This window comes from Pseudophryne corroboree, chromosome 9 (genome assembly GCF_028390025.1).
Source record: "Pseudophryne corroboree isolate aPseCor3 chromosome 9, aPseCor3.hap2, whole genome shotgun sequence".
Taxonomy (NCBI): Eukaryota; Metazoa; Chordata; class Amphibia; order Anura; family Myobatrachidae; genus Pseudophryne; species Pseudophryne corroboree.
Genome location: NC_086452.1, coordinates 231,692,538 through 231,713,413, shown reverse-complemented (window position 1 = coordinate 231,713,413; position 20,876 = coordinate 231,692,538). Strand labels below are relative to the sequence as shown.

The following is a 20,876-nucleotide window of genomic DNA, read 5'->3' as shown; positions in this document are numbered from 1 at the left end:
GGGGCACAAGCAGCGACCACACGTTCAATGTCACTAGTCATGGAAGTACAATACAGAGCCTCACAACCAGGGTGTCCTTTATGGACCTGTTGGGCGTAGAAACCATGGGGTGAATGAGCAATGATAAACCACTGGCCATCCAATAGTGTGAGATCATCATGAAAGGCAAAGAAGTTAGTGATGACAAATTTCTGGAGCAGAATAACTTGGGGTAGACACAGACAAATATCATCCTTGAGAGTGGCCTCTCAAAGCTCCTCTGAACACCTTCAGACAACACATCAAATTCCATGACATCCAATCCAATATCATTGTCTGCATCATCAGACTGGGGTAAATGAGCTTGGGAGAGTACATAAGCCACATGGATCCCTTTCCCATGCTTGTACGCCACATATGATACCTTTGCAACTGGAGCATGAAATGTCTGCATAAAGATGCAGTGTGCAGAGGCTTTTGCATGTTAGAGATGAATGGTTTATGATCTGTCTCAATGACCACAGCTCAGCCATAGATGAATTCATGAAATTTCCTACAAAATGGATGGTATAGGGACCCTAGCGCTTGGGATGCCAGTGGTCAGAATACCAATAGCGGCATCCTGACGCACAGAATTCCGTCACCAGGTAGGTAAGTGGTCTAACCCTCCCCGTCTACCCCACTAACCGGCATTGAGATCCATGTTAGGATCCCGACATCGGTCTTCTCACCAGTATCGGGATTATGCTGACTGGATTCCTTACATACCAGTGCCAGTAATTTTTTTCTCAGTCTGAGCATATCAGGTTCAAGTTTCAGTCAGGGTTATAGAGGCAAAAGCAAAAGGTTTGTTGTGCTACATGCAAATAGCAAAATAGAGACTATGCTGGGAAGCACCTGCAGAAAGCAACACTAGAAAATGTTATTTCAGTAACAGGAGCACAGAATTTCAGCATGAATTTCAGTGAGGAGACTGCAGAATCATAATGCTCTGTCCAGCATCACTCAGTATCCATATGAGAAAAACTTGTGGAGTGGAGCAGTCATTTTACTGTATCAGAGCAGGAAGTTAGTCCTACACAGGAACTACTGCAAAGTAAACTTGTCGATGACATTGGGCATCGGCCTTGGCAGACAACGTTGATGGCATTTCATTGTCTCGGCCATGACTAGTGGCAGCAGCTTCAGCACGAGGTGGAAGTGGATCTTGATCTTTCCCTATTTTAACCTCCAGATTTTTGTTCTCCATTTTTTAATGTGTGGAATTATATGCCAGTATCAATAGCAATGGCCTACTACTATATATACTGCGCACAACTGAAATGCACCACAGGTATGGATGGATAGTATACTTGACGAATGATGACACAGAGGTAGGTAGAGCAGTGGCCTACTGTACCGTAATGCTATATATTATATACTGGTGGTCAGCAAACTGTGCAAAACTTAAATGCACCACAGGTATGGATGGATAGTATACTTGACGACACAGAGGTAGGTACAGCAGTGGCCTACTGTACCGTACTGCTATATATTATATACTGGTGGTCAGCAAAATTATGCACTGTCCTCCTACTATATAATATACTGGTGGTCCCCAGTCCCCACAATTAAGCAGTGTGAGCACAGATATATGCAGCACACTGAGCACAGATATGGAGTGTTTTTCAGGCAGACAACGTATACTGGTGGTCACTGTCAGCAAAACTCTGCACTGTACTCCTATATAATACAGCTGCTCCCCAGTCCCCACAATTAAGCAGTGTGAGCACAGATATATGCAGCACACTGAGCACAGATATGGAGTGTTTTTCAGGCAGACAACGTATACTGGTGGTCACTGTCAGCTAAACTCTGCACTGTACTCCTCCTATATAATACAGCTGCTCCCCAGTCCCCACAATTAAGCAGTGTGAGCACAGATATATGCAGCACACTGAGCACAGATATGGAGTGTTTTTCAGGCAGACAACGTATACTGGTGGTCACTGTCAGCAAAACTCTGCACTGTACTCCTCCTATATAATATACTGGTGGTCCCCAGTCCCCACAATAAAGCAGTGTGAGCACAGATATATGCAGCACACTGAGCACAGATAAGGAGCGTTTTTTTTCAGGCAGAGAACGGATAAAACTAGTGGTCACTGATCAGCAAAACTCTGCACTGTACTCCTCCTATATTATTAATATACAGCTGCTCCCCAGTCCCCACAATTAAGCAATAAGCAAGCACAAATATTTGCATCAACAATACACGGAGAGGACGCCAGCCACATCCTCTCCCTAACATTTCCAATGCACGAGTGAAAATGGCGGCGACGCGCGGCTGCTTATATAGAATCCGAATCTCGCGAGAATCCGACAGCGGGATGATGACGTTCGGGCGCGCTCGGATTAACCGAGCCATACGGGAGAATCCGAGTATGCCTCAGACCCATGTAAAATGGGTGAAGTTCGGGGGGGTTCGGTTTCCGAGGAACCGAACCCGCTCATCACTAGTGTTCATACACACACACACTAACACACACCTTATTCCCTCTTTGTTTTTTAAGGGTGGGGCACCAAACTCCAATTTGCCTCCTATTGACTGGGATGAATTTACGCCCCTGCATTAATCTAAGTAGCATTTACAGTAATTCAGATTTGGACCTTTCCTGTAGTCTGTCTGTCTGTCTGTCTGTGGGAATCGAACCCATGACCTCAGTGCTGTGAGGCAGTAATGCTAACCATTACACCATCCGTACTGCCCAAATCTCATCCACTAATCCATGCACATAGCCATACCAACTTGCTTAACGCACAAATATATGTAGGTGCATGACTTTGTGAAAGAGGAAGAAACAGTTGTATTGCAAAACTATCATTTGTTTTTTTCATTGTATTTTACAGATCAGTAGTGTTTATGTCTATTATGTGATGCGATAAAATCTGAGTAGGCTTGTACTGTGCAAATACACTACTCTGCATAGGGATCATTGAATAAATTATATAGCATAGCAATACATAAATAATACCATTTTTCCACAGATACGTCAGAGCCATGTCTCCTAAATAATATTCAGCTTGGAGAAAACAATGTGAGGCTTGTAAAGAAATATGAAAATACAGTGTACGCCAAGCATGGTGATGTATTGGAACTTGAGTGTTTACCGGAGCATGAAATCTCAGATCCCAGCCTACTAAGAATAACGTGTACTAGAGGAGTTATGCTTTACCCCAAATGTGTCAGAAAGGGTAAGTATGATACACTCCAATGTAATATATTGGACCTGATTCAGAGGAGCCCGGAAACCACACACAATACCAGTATTCCTGTAGTGGAGCGATTGTTTGCTATTGTGCAATCGTGAAAAATTCAGAAAACCTTACGGCACATGCATTACACAAAAGGTGCTGTTGTGATCAGGTCAGATAGTATCAAATATAGAGCTGCAAAGTGATAGGGGTTCCTGGACAGTGACAGGGAGGTGACCGGAAGTGAACCCCAAAAAAGTCTGTCTTGTGGATATGTGATGGTAGCGTATCGGGTGTGGTAGTGTTTTGGGTGTGATAGTGTATTGAAAAGCTGCAATCTCAGATGCACAGTTACTTCCATTGAGGCTATGGGGGTAATTCTGAGTTGATCGCAGCAGCAAGTTTGTTAGCAATTGGGCAAAACCATGTCCACTGCAGGGGGGGGGGGGGGAATATAACATTTGCAGAGAGAGTTAGATTTGGGTGGGTTATTTTGTTTCTGTGCAGGGTAAATACTGCCTGCTTTATTTTTACATTGCAATTTAGATTTCAGTTTGATTACACCCCACCCAAATCTAACTCTCTCAGCACATGTTATATCTGCCTCCCCTGCAGTGCACATGGTTTTGCCCAACTGCTAAAAATATTCCTGCTGCGATCAACTTGGAATTACCCCCCATGTGCACTGCAGGGAGGCAGATATAACATGTGCAGAGGGAGTTAGATTTGGGTGGGTTATTTTGTTTCTGTGCAGGGTAAATACTGGCTGCTTTATTTTTACACTGTAATTTAGATTGCAGACTGAACACACCACACCCAAATCTAACTCTCTCTGCACATGTTATATCTGCCTCCCCTGCAGCACACATGGTTTTGCCCAACTGCTAACAAAATTGCTGCTGCGATCAACTCAGAATTAGGCCCAATGTGCAGATGGAGAAACTGCACCTGCTATAGCACATGTGCAAGTGTGGCTGGTGAGTGCAATGGTGCACCGAAGGTGGCAGGTCAGGATCACTAGTGGTGTTACAGTGTGCAGAGATACAGAAAGTGGGTGTGTCAGTGCTAGCACATTCAGGCTCACACTTCTACATCAGGGAAGGGCTGAAACTAGCATTTGCATATTATCGCTCCCACAATGCCTCCAACAGAAGCAAGAGTGAATGCAGCAGCATTCACTTCTGAATCAGGCCCATTGTCTGCTAATAGTGATAATTTGTGTTCCTTTTCATACTTATTTATAGATAATTCTAAAGGGAACACAAATGCATACCTCCCAACTTTTAGTTCAGCAGGAGCGGCTGCCTGAAAAAGGACGTGGCTTTGTTAAAATGGGCGTGGCTTTGCAGGAATACCGCAACCGCCTGCCATGCCTCCCATTTACCTCACATTGGGGGCATGGCCAGTACTCTATGAGCTGCTGGCATGCCCCCAGTCCCTTTGTATCCTGTGAGCAGATGCTGTGCGCTCTATTCAGTGGTGACTGACAAGAGCCTTCCAACTGCTCCCCCCCCCCCCACACACACACACACACACACACCACCACCACCAAGGGACACTGCGACCCACGGGTGGGACAGTCCCAAAAAAAGGGACTGTACCAAAAAAATCGGTACAGTTGGGAGGTATCAATCCTTTCTAATGGCACCTGCGGTGCTTGTTTCAGCATATCCAAATTCACCTTTCTTCTGCTGATTTCTCTACCTATGGCCTCTACTGTGTCACCTTCCGTTTGTCAGCCATATCCTCAACGGGTAAGACAGCCCTTTCTAAAACGCATTTTACCTCACTGCTGATAACATCGCTCTCCTCTGTTCCCTATACTCAGTGTCTGGATGTTAATCTTGACTCTGCCTATTCCAACTCCTACACTTTTCAAATCCTTCTATTTCCACCTCTGCAGTATTTACAGAATTAGACCTCTCCTGACCTTACGCAAGTATCATTTCTCACCTTCAGATATCTCTGAACTTCTCTTCTGATGATATTCAACACTGGTCCATTCTCTTCCAAGACCCCCTCTCTGCTCTTCTGAGCATTTGATTCCGGTTAGAGTCCTCCAGGGTAGGACCAACCACAAAATACAATTGTCAGGAACCTTGTAGGCAATTACAGATCTGCTAAGAAGGACTCATTTACTAACATGGCACTGTTTAGTGCAAAACGGAGAAAAAAAGCAATTGATTGATTGCGATATCTTAGTGGACCTAAATGCAACATTACTTAAGTGAACTAGGGTCTGATTATATTTTGTCTTTATCTATAATTATTTTATTTTTACCTTATAGATCAGTTGTGTTTCTATTATGTTGATAATTATATGACAGAGGTTTCCATTGATTTTACAGAGTCATATTTAAATATTAATGATCAACTTGGAGGGAAGAATGTGCAACTATCAGGTAATAAAGTAAAAGAGTCTGCAAAGAATGGTGAGTATTTGGAATTTAAGTGTTTACCAGAGTATGAGATATTAGATCTTAAACTGCTAAGAAAATGTATACTAGAGATGTTCTGATTTACCCCAGTTGTGTCAGAATGGGTAATAATAGGATCCTGATTAAATTTGTCATGATTATTACTACCCCTACTGAATACTCACTGACCTCTCTGCAGGGGTCTCCAGGAGAGTTCAGGGGAAGCAGCAGCCAGGCGGGTAGTATGAGGTCAAGGCACCCCTTCACCTACTATACAGAGTCACGGAAAAGCAATGGAGGGGCCAGAATGATGCGGATTGCGTCATCAAATTGTACAGAATGCCCACTTCACTTGTGAAGTGGTTGTCAGTGTGCAGCAGTGCCAGATTCCAGGAAACTCGCATGCTCTTCCCAGAGTCTGGGAGAACCACCTGAGATTTGGGAGTCTCCAGAAATTTCCGAAGAGTAGGTAGGTTTGTTCCAGAGAAAGCCCTAGGCATAAGCAGGTTAAGCAAATGCCTGGGGCATGCAAGCCTGACTGCAGGTTCTCATTCTGGAAGGGAGTAAGGGACAGTCTGCAAACTATTTGATACTTTACAAACACTGTTGATTAAACTTGTATACACTATTAATTAGCATGACTTATGAGACCTCGAGACAGAGAAAGCAGAGAAGGGAGCAAGTAGCAGCATTATTTTGCTATACTGTAATATTAGTAATACTTTTTTTTTCTAGTATGTAATTCTTGGACCTTACTGCGAGTTTAGCTTGCTGGGCAGTTTGATAGTTTTTGATCATTGTTCCATGTTCAATTCAAAACAACGATAATTTCATATGATACCACATGTGTATTTTGGCTGCTCCAAATAATACTCACATCACTTATACTGCTTAAAGTGTGCACATGGGGAAGTGGGACCCTGCCATACTCTGTGTCCCTTATACCTGTGCAAATCCTAGGTGTCTGCAGGGACATAATATGTGCAGTGTTCTCCCCACACTTTATTTCATAGTCAGTCCACGCTGTAAAAGTACCGTGCCACCCAGTACTGTAATGTGGCCAGTAAGTTGGGTTGCACTATTTCTATATGAATTATCAGTGCAGTGCGACTTTTGGATGCGTTAGACTGGAAGGCAGAGCATATCCCTCCCACAGCATAAAATAAAAGACATGCAGTTGTCGGGAGCAACAGACACCAGCAAACACGCTGAACAGTGAAGAGAGCAGACAGTGCTTACATGTTTGTTACTGGTCTTTTTGTGTAACCAGCAAGTATGGCAGTATCTGGACATTGCTGCCATCTGTGTCCAACCAGCAAGTGCACAGTATCTGGCCAAATATATTTGCATCCACAAAGTGAAAATAAGGGGTGAGGCTTGCAAAGAACGGCATACCCTGTTAGGGCTGTAACACACTGGCCGGTTTCTCCCGGATGGCAAAAAGCCGGACAAACTTTGTCCGGCTTTTTGCCATCCGGGAGAAACCGGCAGAGTCTCGCACACAGGACGGCTTTGAGCCGTGTGTAATGCTTTGCGCATACGCAGCATCAGACACGGCTTCAGAAAAAAACGTTGTGTGTGAAAGCTCCCCTTCACACACACGGTTCACTGGCTGCAAAGACGGCCCGGCGGCCGCCCGGACGCCGGACCTTCCAGTGGTGAGACCCGGCTGCAACCCGCAGCCGGGCCGGGGCCGTGCAGTGTGTGAAGGGACCCTAGCCCTCACACTGTTAACTACAATGCCGGCACGGGAAAAGCCGGGTAGTGTGTTTTAGCCCTAAGGCCATATGCCTTGTAGCAAGGAAATGACCCTTTTTCCAGTCTCATCCTGAGAATAACACAAGTTGCATGCCGTGAAGCACATCTGTATCAAAGCTGACCACTCCCTCTTCCTCCTGTAATTTTCTTCTGGATCTGCCCCTGGGGGGAGGTTTTGCTTTGGGTTCACTACTGCAATCGTAGCTCTTAGCTCTGATCAGGCTGCTCAGCATGGAGCAGGCAGCAGTGGGAGCTAACAGGCCAGATACAGTCATTGAGGGCAGTGGGGAGCATCAAAAATGGCTGCACTAGGAGGGATGCTGCACATGACCAGCAGCAGCAACTCTTCCTCCCATGGGCCTGTCTCCCTACAGCCATGGCACCACCCAGTCTCCCAACTCCACCTCACAAAGCACAGTCAGGGATTCAGGGATCTGCAGGGGCGGACACACTGACTGCCAGCAAGCAAAAGTAAGTTTTATTAAAAAAAAGCTACTAACATTACTAATGTGGGTCATATGTGTATGGTGCATTATTGTGTGGAATTGTGTGTATTATGGGCATTACTAATGTGGGTCATATGTGTATGGTGCATTATTGTGTGGAATTGTGTGTATTATGGGCATTACTAATGTGGGTCATATGTGTATGGTGCATTATTGTGTGGAATTGTGTGTATTATGGGCATTACTAATGTGGGTCATATGTGTATGGTGCATTATTGTGTGGAATTGTGTGTATTATGGGCATTACTAATGTGGGTCATATGTGTATGGTGCATTATTGTGTGGAATTGTGTGTATTATGGGCATTACTAATGTGGGGGATATGTGTAAGGCGCATTACTGTGTGGTATTATGCAGAGTTGGGCTGGTCCACAGCGGAACAGGATGCCCATCCCCCCCCCCACCGGTGGGCCCCACTGCTGAGGGCCCACCCCCTCCTCTGGGGATCAGGTTCCAGACTGTGGACTTGAAAAATACATTATACATACCGTATATACTCGAGTATAAGTCGACCCGAATATAAGCCGAGATACCTAATTTTACCACAAAAAAATGGGAAAAATGACTGACTCGAGTATAAGCCTAGGGTGGGAAATGTACGGTGCCAGGGGTGTTCATGCTCAGGGTGTCATGCTCGTTGCCAGGGGTTTCATGCGGTAGGTGTTATGCTTGTTGCCAGGGGGTAATGCTTGTTGCTAGGGTTGTGCCCCCAGTGCCACATATACCCCCAGTAACAGATATCCCCCCACAGTGCCAGATAAAAACATGCTGCCGTTGCTTTGCCCCCAGTAGTTATGCCCCTTCTTTGCCCCCAGTAGTTGTGCCCCTCTTTCTTTGCCCCCAGTAGTTGTGCCCCCTTTCATTGCCCCCAGTAGTTGTGCCCCCTTTCATTGCCCCCAGTAGTTGTGCCTCCTTCTTTCTTTGCCCCCTGTTGCAGTGCCCCCTTCTTTCTTTGCCCCCTGTTGCAGTGCCCCCTTCTTTCTTTGCCCCCTGTTGCAGTGCCCCCTTCTTTCTTTGCCCCCTGTTGCAGTGCCCCCGTCGCCGCTTACAAACACACAAACACACACAAAAACAATACTTACCACTGCCCCGCTCCTGCTTCCCGACCGCTTCTTCTGCTGCTGCGCTGCTCCGCTCCGTCCGTCCGCTCGCTCCATCCGGCCGCACGCTCCGTCCGGCCGCCGCTCTGTGCGGCCGCCCGCTCCCCGGCACCCGATCATCTCTATGGGAGAGACGTCATGACGTCTCTCCCATAGCAACGCGCACAGACACTAGAGGTCAATAATGACCTCTAGTGTCCGTCCTGGAGCCGGCTGCAGCGGACGCCCACACAGCCCACGGCGTCTGCTGCAGCCATTGACTCGAGTATAAGCCGAGGGGGGCTTTTTCAGCACAGAAAAATGTGCTGAAAAAGTCGGCTTATACTCGAGTATATACGGTATGTCACCTTATACTGCACAGGACTATGGTGTATTTTCTACAGTGCATTGCAGTTATTAGTCTAGTTCATTATTATGCATACATTAGTAGCATAAACTGTATATATGGGGTCCAGACCATGCCCTAATGGTTAGCCAAGCCTCTAAGCATGGGTCAATACCACTGCATTTCCCTGGTGGACCCTTCCTGCTCCAGTCCAACACTGCCATTATGAGCATAAGGACATTACTAATGTGGGGCATATGTGTAAGAGGCATTAATGTGTGGCATTATGTGTATAAGCTGTGCTATTACTGTGTGGCATAATGTGTATAAAGGGCACTACTGAGTGGTGTAATGTGAACAAGGAGCGATACATTGTGGTATAACGTAAATAAGGAGCACTAATTTAAGGCGCACTGTGAATAAGGGGCATATCGTGTGACGTAACATGAATGAAGGACACTATTGTGTGATATAATGAGAATAATGTTGCACTAGTATGTGGCTAAATTTAAATTTGGGGTACTATTGTGTGGCCATGCCCTTTCCAAGCAAGAACATGCCCCTTTTCTGCCAGCACGCCTTCGGCATGCACTGTCCCTATTTCAAATAAGGGGTCGATAGCGTCAATGCTCTTGCTGGCATAGGGCACCAAAATGAGGATTGACATTGGTGAAAGGTGAGGGGTGATGGCTGTTGCTGGCTGTTGCTGTGATCTGTGTTGCTTACTGATGGGTGCTGTGCTGGGAGAGGCGTGCTGGGTCAGAGGCGGTACAAGCGGTGGTGTTTGGGAGCGCCAGACAAAATCTTGCCTTGGGCATCAAATTGGCTAGGGACGGCTCTGGTTTGATGCATGGCTATATTAATATTTGGCTATTTTGGAAAGACAGCAGATGCTGATAAAAAGAGGATTCATCCAAAATATACTCTGTTTGTATTTGAATACGCATAAAACCAGCTTCATTCCTGGAGCTCTAATGAAAGCCCTCATTCTCCCACATCTAGTCAATTTCTCATTCATACAGTAAGTATAAAGCATTGTCTCCAGTTGCAGATGATACCATTTTGCTGCACTAATCCATGCATGCATCCATTCCAACATGAACAACTCCTGACCCAGGAGAGGGTTAATTTAGTAATAAATTGGTACATCCAGTTCAGAAAGAAGCATCCCAATTATTTTATTTCAACTTCATCCTACACCATGGGCCTGATTCTGATTTGGAAATAAAGCAAAAAAAAAAGCAAGTAACTGCATCTGGGCAACACCATGTTGCACTGTAAGTGGGGCAGATGTAAAATGTGCTGAGAGGTTTAGATTTGAATGGAGTGTGTCCAAACTGAAATCTAAATTGCAGTGTATAAATAAAACTGTCTAACATTTGTGGGCTACATGCAAAAGCAGCCATGTATTTGCCCTGCACAGAAAAATATATAAATGTATTTGCTCCCCTTGCATTACAACTTGCTTTGTTCCAGATACAAAGTTACTTGCTTTTTTTTTTTGCTTTACTTCCAAAAACATGTCATTCAAACAAATCAGTAATTATATGTTTTATAAATAATAATCAACTTGGAGCAAACTAGTTGTACATTTACAGAGGAGAAGGTCCTAACAGAACTCTCAAAGCTGAAAGTGGACAAATCTATGGGGCCAGATGGGATACATCCAAGGACACTAAAAGAACTTAAAGAGGTGCTGGTAGCACCATTGACAGAATTATTCAACCAGTAATTAGCTACAGGAGTAATTCCAGAGGACTGGAAAAGAGCAAATGTAGTCCCACTGCACAAAAGTGGAAGCAAGGAAGAGGCAAACAACTACAGACCAGTGAGTCTTACATCAGTAATAGGGAAATTGATGGAAACACTCTTAAAAGAAAGAGTTGTAGATTATCTCAAATCCGGCAATTCACTGGGGGGAGATCATGTCAAACAAATCTTATTGACTTTTTTGACTGTGTGACTAAAGTGATGGATAAAGGTGGAGCCATGGATATAGCTTATCTAGACTTTAGTAAGGCTTTTGACACTGTTCCACATCGCAGACTGCTAAACAAACTTGAAAGTTTGGGATTGGATATTAGGATTATTGAATGGATAAGATCTTGGTTGAAGGATAGAAAACAGAGAGTTGTGGTAAATGGAGTGCATTCACAGGAGGGAAATGTTACCAGTGGAGTACCCCAGGGATCTGTACTTGGACCAGTGCTTTTTAATATCTTTATTGGTGACATTGCAAATGGCATTAAAGGGAAAGTATGCCTGTTTGCAGATGACACAAAGGTATGCAACAGGGTAGACACACCAGGTGGGGTAAAACAAATGATTGAGGATCTAGGTAGACTAGAGGAATGGTCAAGAGTGTGGCAATTACAGTTTAATGCCAAAAAATGCAAAATCATGCAATTGGGTCTCAAAAATCCAAAGGCTAAATATAGTATTAATGGCACTATACTGGAAACTACTGAGGAGGAAAGGGATCTAGGAGTCACTATTTCAGATGACTTAAAGGCAGGTAAGCAATGTAATAAAGCAATGAGGAAGGCTAGTCAGATGCTTGGCTGCATTGGGAGAGGAATCAGCAGCAGAAAGAAAGAAGTAATAATGCCACTGTATAGGTCATTGGTACGGCCTCATGTAGAATACTGTGTTCAATTCTGGAGGCCATATCTTCAAAAGGATATTAATACATTAGAAACTGTACAAAGAAGGGCAACTAAAATGGTGCATGGACTACATCACAAAACATACCCAGAAAGACTAAGAAATCTCAATATGTATAGTTTGGAGCAGAGAAGGGAAAGGGGGGGACATGATAGAAACTTTCAAATATATCAAGGGTTTTAACAAAGTCCAGGAGGGAAACATTCTCCAAATGAAGAGAAGCAATAGGACACGAGGACATGCACTGAGACTGGGGGGGGGGAGGTTCAGGGGAAATTTGCGGAAAAATTACTTCACAGAAAGGGTAGTGGACAAGTGGAATAGCCTCCCACCGGAGGTGGTAGAGGCTAAGACAGTAGAGAAATTTAAACATGCATGGGATAGACATAAGGATATCCTTACAAAGAAATAAGGATCAATTAAGGTTAGAGATTAAAAAAAAAAAAAAAAAAGGGGGCAGACTAGATGGGCCAAGTGGTTCTTATCTGCCGACAAATTCTATGTTTCTATGTTAAACTGTTATACAGGTTGAGTATCCCATATCCAAATATTCCGAAATACGGAATATTCCGAAATACGGAATTTTTGGAGTAAGACTGAGATAGTGAAACCTTTGTTTTCTGATGGCTCACTGTACACAAACTTTGTTAAATACACAGTTATTAAAAATATTGTATTATAAGACCCTCAGGCTGTGTGTATAAGGTGTATATGAAACATAAATGAATTGTGTGACTGTACACACACTTTGTTTAATGCACAAAGTTATAAAAAAATATTGGCTAAAATGACCTTCAGGCTGTGTGTATAAGGTATATATGAAACATAAATACATTCTGTGCTTAGACCTAGGTCCCATCACCATGATATCTCATTATGGTATGCAATTATTCCAAAATACGGAAAAATCCGATATCCAAAATATTTCTGGTCCCAAGCATTTTGGATAATGGATACTCAACCTGTACTAACAAAGAAATATGAAAATACAGTGTAGGCAATGCATAATGAGAGATTGGAATTTGAAGGCTTAATACAGTAAGCTGCGTTGTATGAGATATTAGATGCTAGACTGTTAAGAATAATCTGTATATATTAGAGATGAGCGGGTTCGGTTCTCAGAGAACCGAACCCTACCGGAAATTACCATTCGAGCCCGGATCCAAGTCAGGCTCGGGTTTTCCTGCCTGACTCAGAAACCAGAACAAGGCAAAACGTCATCATCCCGCTGTCGGATTCTCACGGGGTTTGGATTCCATATAAGAAGCCGCGCGTCGCCGCCATTTTCACTCCGGCATTGGAGAGTGTAGAGAGAGGACGTGTCTCCATTCTCTCAGAGTCCGTGTCTTGTGCTGTATTTGTCCAGTCACAGTGGTTGTTCCCTCTTGCTGCCATATGTCCAGTGCAGCTGTATAAGTCTGGTCCAATGGTGCTGTGGTTTTCCGCATCAGTTCAGTGGTGGTGTATTGTGCAGCATCAGTCCAGTGGTAGTGTTGGGTGGATCAGCCATCAGTCATTCCAGTGACCAGACAGTCACAGTGGTATACTCTGCTGCAATATGTCCAGTGCTGCTGTATAATAATTAATAACAAGTCCCTTACAGTGTTTCTGTGTTGTCCTGCATCAGACCAGTGGTAGTGTCCTGTGCATCAGCCATCAGTCATTCCAGTGACCAGGCAGTCACAGTGGTATACTCTGCTGCTATATGTCCAGTGCTGCTGTATAATAATTAATAACAAGTCCCTTACAGTGTTGCTGTGTTGTCCTGCATCAGACCAGTGGTAGTGTCCTGTGCATCAGCCATCAGTCATTCCAGTGACCAGACAGTCACAGTGGTATACTCTGCTGCCATATGTCCAGTGCTGCTGTATTATAATTAATAACAAGTCACTTACAGTGTTGCTGTGTTGTCCTGCATCAGACCAGTGGTAGTGTCCTGTGCATCAGCCATCAGTCATTCCAGTGACCAGACAGTCACAGTGGTATACTCTGCTGCCATATGTCCAGTGCTGCTGTATAATAATTAATAACTAGTCACTTACAGTGTTGCTGTGTTGTCCTGCATCAGACCAGTGGTAGTGTCCTGTGCATCAGCCATCAGTCATTCCAGTAACCAGTCACAGTGGTATACTCTGCTGCTATATGTCCAGTGCTGCTGTATAATAATTAATAACAAGTCCCTTACAGTCAGAGTTGCTGTGTTGTCCTGCATCAGACCAGTGGTAGTGTCCTGTGCATCAGCCATCAGTCATTCCAGTGACCAGACAGTCACAGTGGTATACTCTGCTGCCATATGTCCAGTGCTGCTGTATAATAAATAATAATTAATAACAAGTCCCTTACAGTGTTGCTGTGTTGTCCTGCATCAGACCAGTGGTAGTGTCCTGTGCATCAGCCGTCAGTCTTTCCAGTGACCAGTCACAGTGATATACTCTGCTGCTATATGTCCAGTGCTGCTGTGTAATAATTAATAACAAGTCACTTATAGTGTTGCTGTGTTGTCCTGCATCAGACCAGTGGTAGTGTCCTGTGCATCAGCCATCAGTCATTCCAGTAACCAGTCACAGTGGTATACTCTGCTGTTATATGTCCAGTGCTGCTGTATAATAATTAATAACAAGTCCCTTACAGTCAGAGTTGCTGTGTTGTCCTGCATCAGACCAGTGGTAGTGTCCTATGCATCAGCCATCAGTCATTCCAGTGACCAGGCAGTCACAGTGGTATACCCTGCTGCCATATGTCCAGTGCTGCTGTATAACAAATAATAAGTAATAACAAGTACCTTACAGTGTTGCTGTGTTGTCCTGCATCAGACTAGTGGTAGTGTCCTGTGCATCAGCCATCAACCATTCCTGTGCCGCATATTGTGTTATATAACTTCAGAAAAGTAATGGAGAACAAAAATTTGGAGGATAAAATAGGGAAAGATCAAGAACCACTTCCTCCTAGTACTGAAGCTGCTGCCACTAGTCATGACATAGACAATGAAATGCCATCAATGTCGTCTGCCAAGGCCGATGCCCAATGTGATAGTAGAGGGCATGTAAAATCCAAAAAGCCAAAGTTCAGTAAAAAGACCCCAAAAAAGAAATTTTAATTGTCTGAGGAGAAATGTAAACTTGCTAATATGCCATTTACAACACGGAGTGGCAAGGAACTGCTAAGGCCCTGGCCTATGTTCATGACTAGTGGTTCAGCTCCACATGACGATGGAAGCCCTCATCCTCCCACTAGAAAAATGAAAAGAGTTCAGCTGAAAAAAGCACAGAAAAAGAACTGTGCGTTCTAAGATGGTATCACAAATTCCCAAGGAGAGTCCAAGTGTGTCGGCGGTTACGATGCCTGACCTTCCCAACTCTGGCCGGGAAGAGGTGGCTCCTTCCACCATATGCACGCCCCCTGCAAGTGCTGGAAGGAGCACCCACAGTCCAGTTCCTGATATGGAAATTGAAGATGTCACTGTTGAAGTACACCAGGATGAGGATATGGGTGTTGCTGGCGCTGAGGAGGAAGTTGACGATGAGGATTCTAATGGTCATGTGGTTTGTTTAAGTCAGGCACTGGGGGAGACACCTGTTGTCCGTGGGATGAAGAAGCCCATTGTGATGCCTGGGCAAAATACCAAAAAAAAACACATCTTCGGTGTGGAATTATTTCTCCACAAATCCAGACAACTGGTGTCAAGCCATCTGTTGCCTCTGTCAATCTGTAATAAGTAGGGGTAAGGATGTTAACCACCTAGGAACATCCTCCCTTATACGTCACATAAGAAAAACCAAAATACTGCTATCAGCGCCTAAAAAGAATTAATAAATTTATATAGGTAAATGAAGAAAGCTCCTGAGAGACTGCGCTGCCGTACACTGTTTGTGGACGTGATAGATTGAGAATAAAGAGCAAAAAAACGGCTGCGCTGTGTCTCAGGAGGAAGAGTAAAATAAATAAACGGATGAGAGCCGTTATAAACAATGTAAGTTTATTTAACCATAAAATAAGTTAAAAAATGACTAGATTTAGATAAACATTCAAGTAATCTATAGACACACCTTGATGGTCTCTATAAGGAAGTCTCTCTTTCAACATATAAGAACAATCTTTAATAAAAGTCCACAGTCACTGAATGATGGTAATAATAATGGCTGATAGGTAATTACAGCCATCCCAGAGATTTCAATTGGTCAGTCTCACCGTGTTCAATAAAGGTGCAGTTTTTACCTCTCTGTGTGGGCTGGTATTGGAACCGAGCGTCCTCGGCCAAAGTCCTGCAATGCCCACGAACGCTAAGCAGCGGGAGGAGAGCGGAGAAGCAAAGCCGCTGGTATCGATGTCTAGCCGGGAGCGGCACAAAGCACCACCGTTGACAGTGGAAATGAGCACGTCAGGTGAAGATCAGATGGATCAGTGCGTGTGGACACGACGGGAGACCTCGGCAGGTGTGTTAGAGGTAGAATTCTAACGCGTTTCGTCACGCTCCACGTGACTTTGTCAAAGGTGTATATGATTATACGTCACCTGCAGCGCATTCATCAGAAGTCAGTGTCAAGTTGTGAAACTTTGGGTAAGAGTGTAAGCAGTCCACTGACACCTAAATTCCTTCTTCCTCTTGTACCCAAGCTCCTGCAAGCCACACCACCAACTCCCTCAACGTCAACTTCCTCCTCAGCCATGAAAGTCAGTAGTCCTGCAGGCCATGTCCCTGGCAAGACTGAGGAGTCATCTACTAACCGGGATTCCTCTGGAGGATCCTTGAGTGGTACGCCTGCTGTTGCTGCCACTGCTGTTGTTGCTGCTGGGAGTCAATTGTCATCCCAGAGGTGAAGTCGGAAGACCACTTGTACTACTTCAACTAAGCAATTGACTGTCCAACAGTCCTTTGTGAGGAAGATGAAATATGACAACAGTGATCCTGTTGCAAAGTGGATAACTGAGCCCTTGACCCTTATGTTGGTGTTAGACGTGCATACGGTATCTGCCATTAGTGCAATGGGATTTAGACAATTGATGGAGGTATTGTGTCTCCAGTACCAAATCCCATCTAGATTCCACTTCACTAGGCAGGCGATACCGAGAATGTACAGAGATGTCAGAAAAAGTGTCACCAGTGTCCTAAAAAATGCGGTTGTATCCAGTGTCCACTTAACCACGAACATGTGGACAAGCAGAACAGGGCAGACTAAGGACTATATGACTGTGACAGTCCACTGGGTAGATGTATTGCCTCCAGCATCAACAACAGCAGCAGCGGCACCAGTAGCAGCATCTCGCAAATCCAAACTCGTTTCTAGGCAGGCTACGCTGTGTATCACCGCTTTCTGTAAGAGGCACACCGCTGAAAACCTCTTACGGACACTGAGGGACATCATCGCGCATTGGCTTAGACTCTACTGGGGATTTGTGAGATCGGACAACACCACCAATATTGTGCGTGCATTACAACTGGGCAAATTCTAGCAAAAAAACTGCGGGCCACTTTCGACATTCTGCCACTTCGTGCCGAAGACTGGAGCACCAGCAAACACTCCTGAACCCGCTCTGCCATCAACTGAAGCAAGAGGTGGTAACGAGGTGGAATTCAACACTCTGTATGCTTCAGAGGATGGAGGAGCAGCAAAAGGCCATTCAAGCCTATACATCCACCTATGATATAGGCAAAGGAGGGGGAATGCACCTGACTCAAGCGCAGTGGAGAATGATTTCCGTCTTGTGCAAGGTTCTCCAACCCTTTGAACTTGCCACACGTGAAGTCAGTTCAGACACTGCCAGCTTGAGTCAGGTCATTCCCCTCAGCAGACTTTTGCAGAAGCAGCTGTAGAAATTAAAGGAGGAGCTAAGAAGGAGTGATTCCGCTAAGTATGTGAGACTTGTGGATGGAGCCCTTCATTCGCTTTGCCAGGATTCAAGGGTGGTCAAGCTGTTGAAATCAGAGCACTACATTTTGGCCACCATGTTCAATCCTAGGTTTAAAGCCTACATTGTATCTCTCTTTCCGGCAGACACAAGTGTGCAGAGGTAAAAAAAGACCTGCTGGTGAGTAAATTGTCAACTCAAGCGGAATGTGACCCGTCAACAGCTGCTCCTTCAATTTCTCCCACCACTGGGGCTACAAGGAAAATGAAAAGATTTCCTAGCCCACCCGCTGGCGGTGATGCAGGGCAGTCAGGAGCGAAAGCTGACATCTGGTTCGGGCTGAAGAACCAGCCAACATTTACTGACATGTCTACTGTCACTGCATATGATTCTGTCACATTGAAAGAATGTTGGAGGATTATATGAGTGACAGCATCCAAGTAGGCATGTCAGACAGTCCGTATGTATACTAGCAGGAAAAAGAGGCAATTTGGATGCCCTTGCATAAACTGGCTTTATTTTACCTAAGTTTCCCCCCTCCAATGTGTACTCCGAAAGAGTGTTTAGTGCAGCTGGTAACCTTGTCAGCGATCGGCGTAGGAGGTTACTTCCACAAAATGTGGAGATGATGTTCATCAAAATGAATTATAAATTCCTCCAGGAAGACCTTGACCAGCAATTGTCTCCGGAAAGTACACAGGGACCCAGGGCCGGCTCTACCATTAGGCAACTTTAGGCGGCTGCCTAGGGGCGCCGGGCCCTGGAGGGCGCCACTGAATTCATCTAGCAAAAAATTAAAACTGTATGCGGCCTCCTCTTTTTACACTGCACTGGCTGCTGCTGCCGGTCTAATCAGGTGCAGACGTCACTATCAGGCTGTACCACATAGTGCCTCAGTGCATCCTTCATGCCGATACATGTAACATCAAGTCATGTGAAGGTACATTAGAGGCAGATGCATCTATGACTCCCGAGGGGCGCCCACACAGCCGCTCCTCATAGGCCTGATTCACCTCCTCTAGACCTCTGGATCCAGGATCTCCAGCAGCAAGCAACACCTGACTACATGTCTGGAACCAGCAGCGTCGTTGTAATGCTGCTGTCATCCTCAAAGGGGAATACTGCCAATGCTGAAGGTAAACAAGAAAACAACTTAAGGTAAGTAAGCCATGGGGGTTTTGGGGGTCCGCAGACAGTACAGATCTTACAGCCCGATGGGTGGTTTGCATTTGTAAACAAGGGTTGGGGCTGGGAGACCTGGCGCTCGCTTAAGTTGGTCGGCATTCCAAACCCAACCCCAATTAAATATCCCCAGACCCCATATACAGTATATATATATATAGAATATACATATTCAAAAAATTTGAAATTGGCCTCATTGTTCTATATTAGGGGTGGCCAACCCGCGGCTTTTTCATCCGCCGCATGCGGCTCAGCCGGCTCCTGGCCCCCCCTTCCCCCGTGCTGCTGCTGTCTGTGAGGGGAGGAGAGCGCAGCGTGCGCCTCTCCTGCACCTCACTCTCCGGCGGCGGTCCATGAGCCAATCAGAGCTCGCGGACCCGCAGCTAAGGCTGCCGGACCGCGAGCTTTGATTGGCTCACGGACCGGCGCCTAATTGAAGAGAGAGACAGCCGCCGGAGAGTGAGGGGCAGGAGACGCGCACGCTGCGCTCTCCTCCCCTCACAGACAGCAGCAACGCGGTGAGCAGCACAGGGGAAGGGAGGGGGGTCATGTATATCTGGCACTGGGGACACATGTATATCTGGCACTGTGGGGACACTGGCATTGGGGGCATAGCTGGCACTGTGGGGACATATATATCTGGCACTTGGGGGACATGTATATCTGGCACTGGTGGGTATAGCTGGCACTGTGGGGACATATATATCTGGCACTTGGGGGACATGCATATCTGGCACTGGGGGGCATACCTAGCACTGTGGGGACATATATATCTGGCACTAGGAGCATAGCTGGCACTGTGGGGACATATATATCTGGCACTAGGAGCATAGCTGGCACTGTAAGGGCATATATATATGGCACTAGGAGCATAGCTGGCACTGTGGGGGCATATATATCTGGCACTTGGGGACATGTATATCTGGCACTGGTGGGCATAGCTGGCACTGTGGGGACATATATATCTGGCACGGGGGCATAGCTGGCACTGGGGGAAATGTATATGTATATCTGGCACTGGGGGGCATATCTGGCACTGTGGGGACATGTATATCTGGCACTGGGGGGCATATCTGGCACTGTGGGGACATGTATATCTGGCACTGGGGGCATATCTGGCACGGGGGCATAGCTGGCACTGGGGGGAAATGTATATCTGGCACTGGGGGACATGTATATCTGGCACTGGTGGGCATAGCAGGCACTCTGTGGACATATATATCTGGCACGGGGGCATAGCTGGCACTGGGGGAAATGTATATCTGGCACTGGAGGGCATATCTGGCACTGTGGGGACATGTATATCTGGCACTGGGGGGCATATCTGGCACTGTGGGGACATGTATATCTGGCACTGGGGGCATATCTGGCACGGGGGCATAGCTGGCACTGGGGGGAAAATAAGAATTTACTTACCGATAATTCTATTTCTCGTAGTCCGTAGTGGATGCTGGGAACTCCGTAAGGACCATGGGGAATAGCGGCTCCGCAGGAGACTGGGCACAAAAGTAAAGCTTTAGGACTACCTGGTGTGCACTGGCTCCTCCCCCTATGACCCTCCTCCAAGCCTCAGTTAGGATACTGTGCCCGGACGAGCGTACACAATAAGGAAGGATTTTGAATCCCGGGTAAGACTCATACCAGCCACACCAATCACACCGTACAACTTGTGATCTGAACCCAGTTAACAGCATGATAACAGCGGAGCCTCTGAAAAGATGGCTCACAACAACAAAAACCCGATTTTTGTAACAGCAACTATGTACAAGTATTGCAGACAATCCGCACTTGGGATGGGCGCCCAGCATCCACTACGGACTACGAGAAATAGAATTATCGGTAAGTAAATTCTTATTTTCTCTGA

General features: G+C 45.6%; 1 protein-coding gene across 1 annotated transcript in view; it reads left to right on the top strand.

The window, feature by feature from the left end:
• LOC134957928 (complement factor H-like) overlaps positions 1-20,876 on the top strand; it is a 198,292-nt gene that overhangs the window by 139,292 nt on the left and 38,124 nt on the right. The window contains exons 6-7 of the mRNA XM_063940177.1: positions 3,007-3,213; positions 5,562-5,645. Of these exons, the coding sequence (XP_063796247.1) occupies positions 3,007-3,213; positions 5,562-5,645 (291 nt within the window). The remainder of the gene's footprint in view (positions 1-3,006; positions 3,214-5,561; positions 5,646-20,876) is intronic.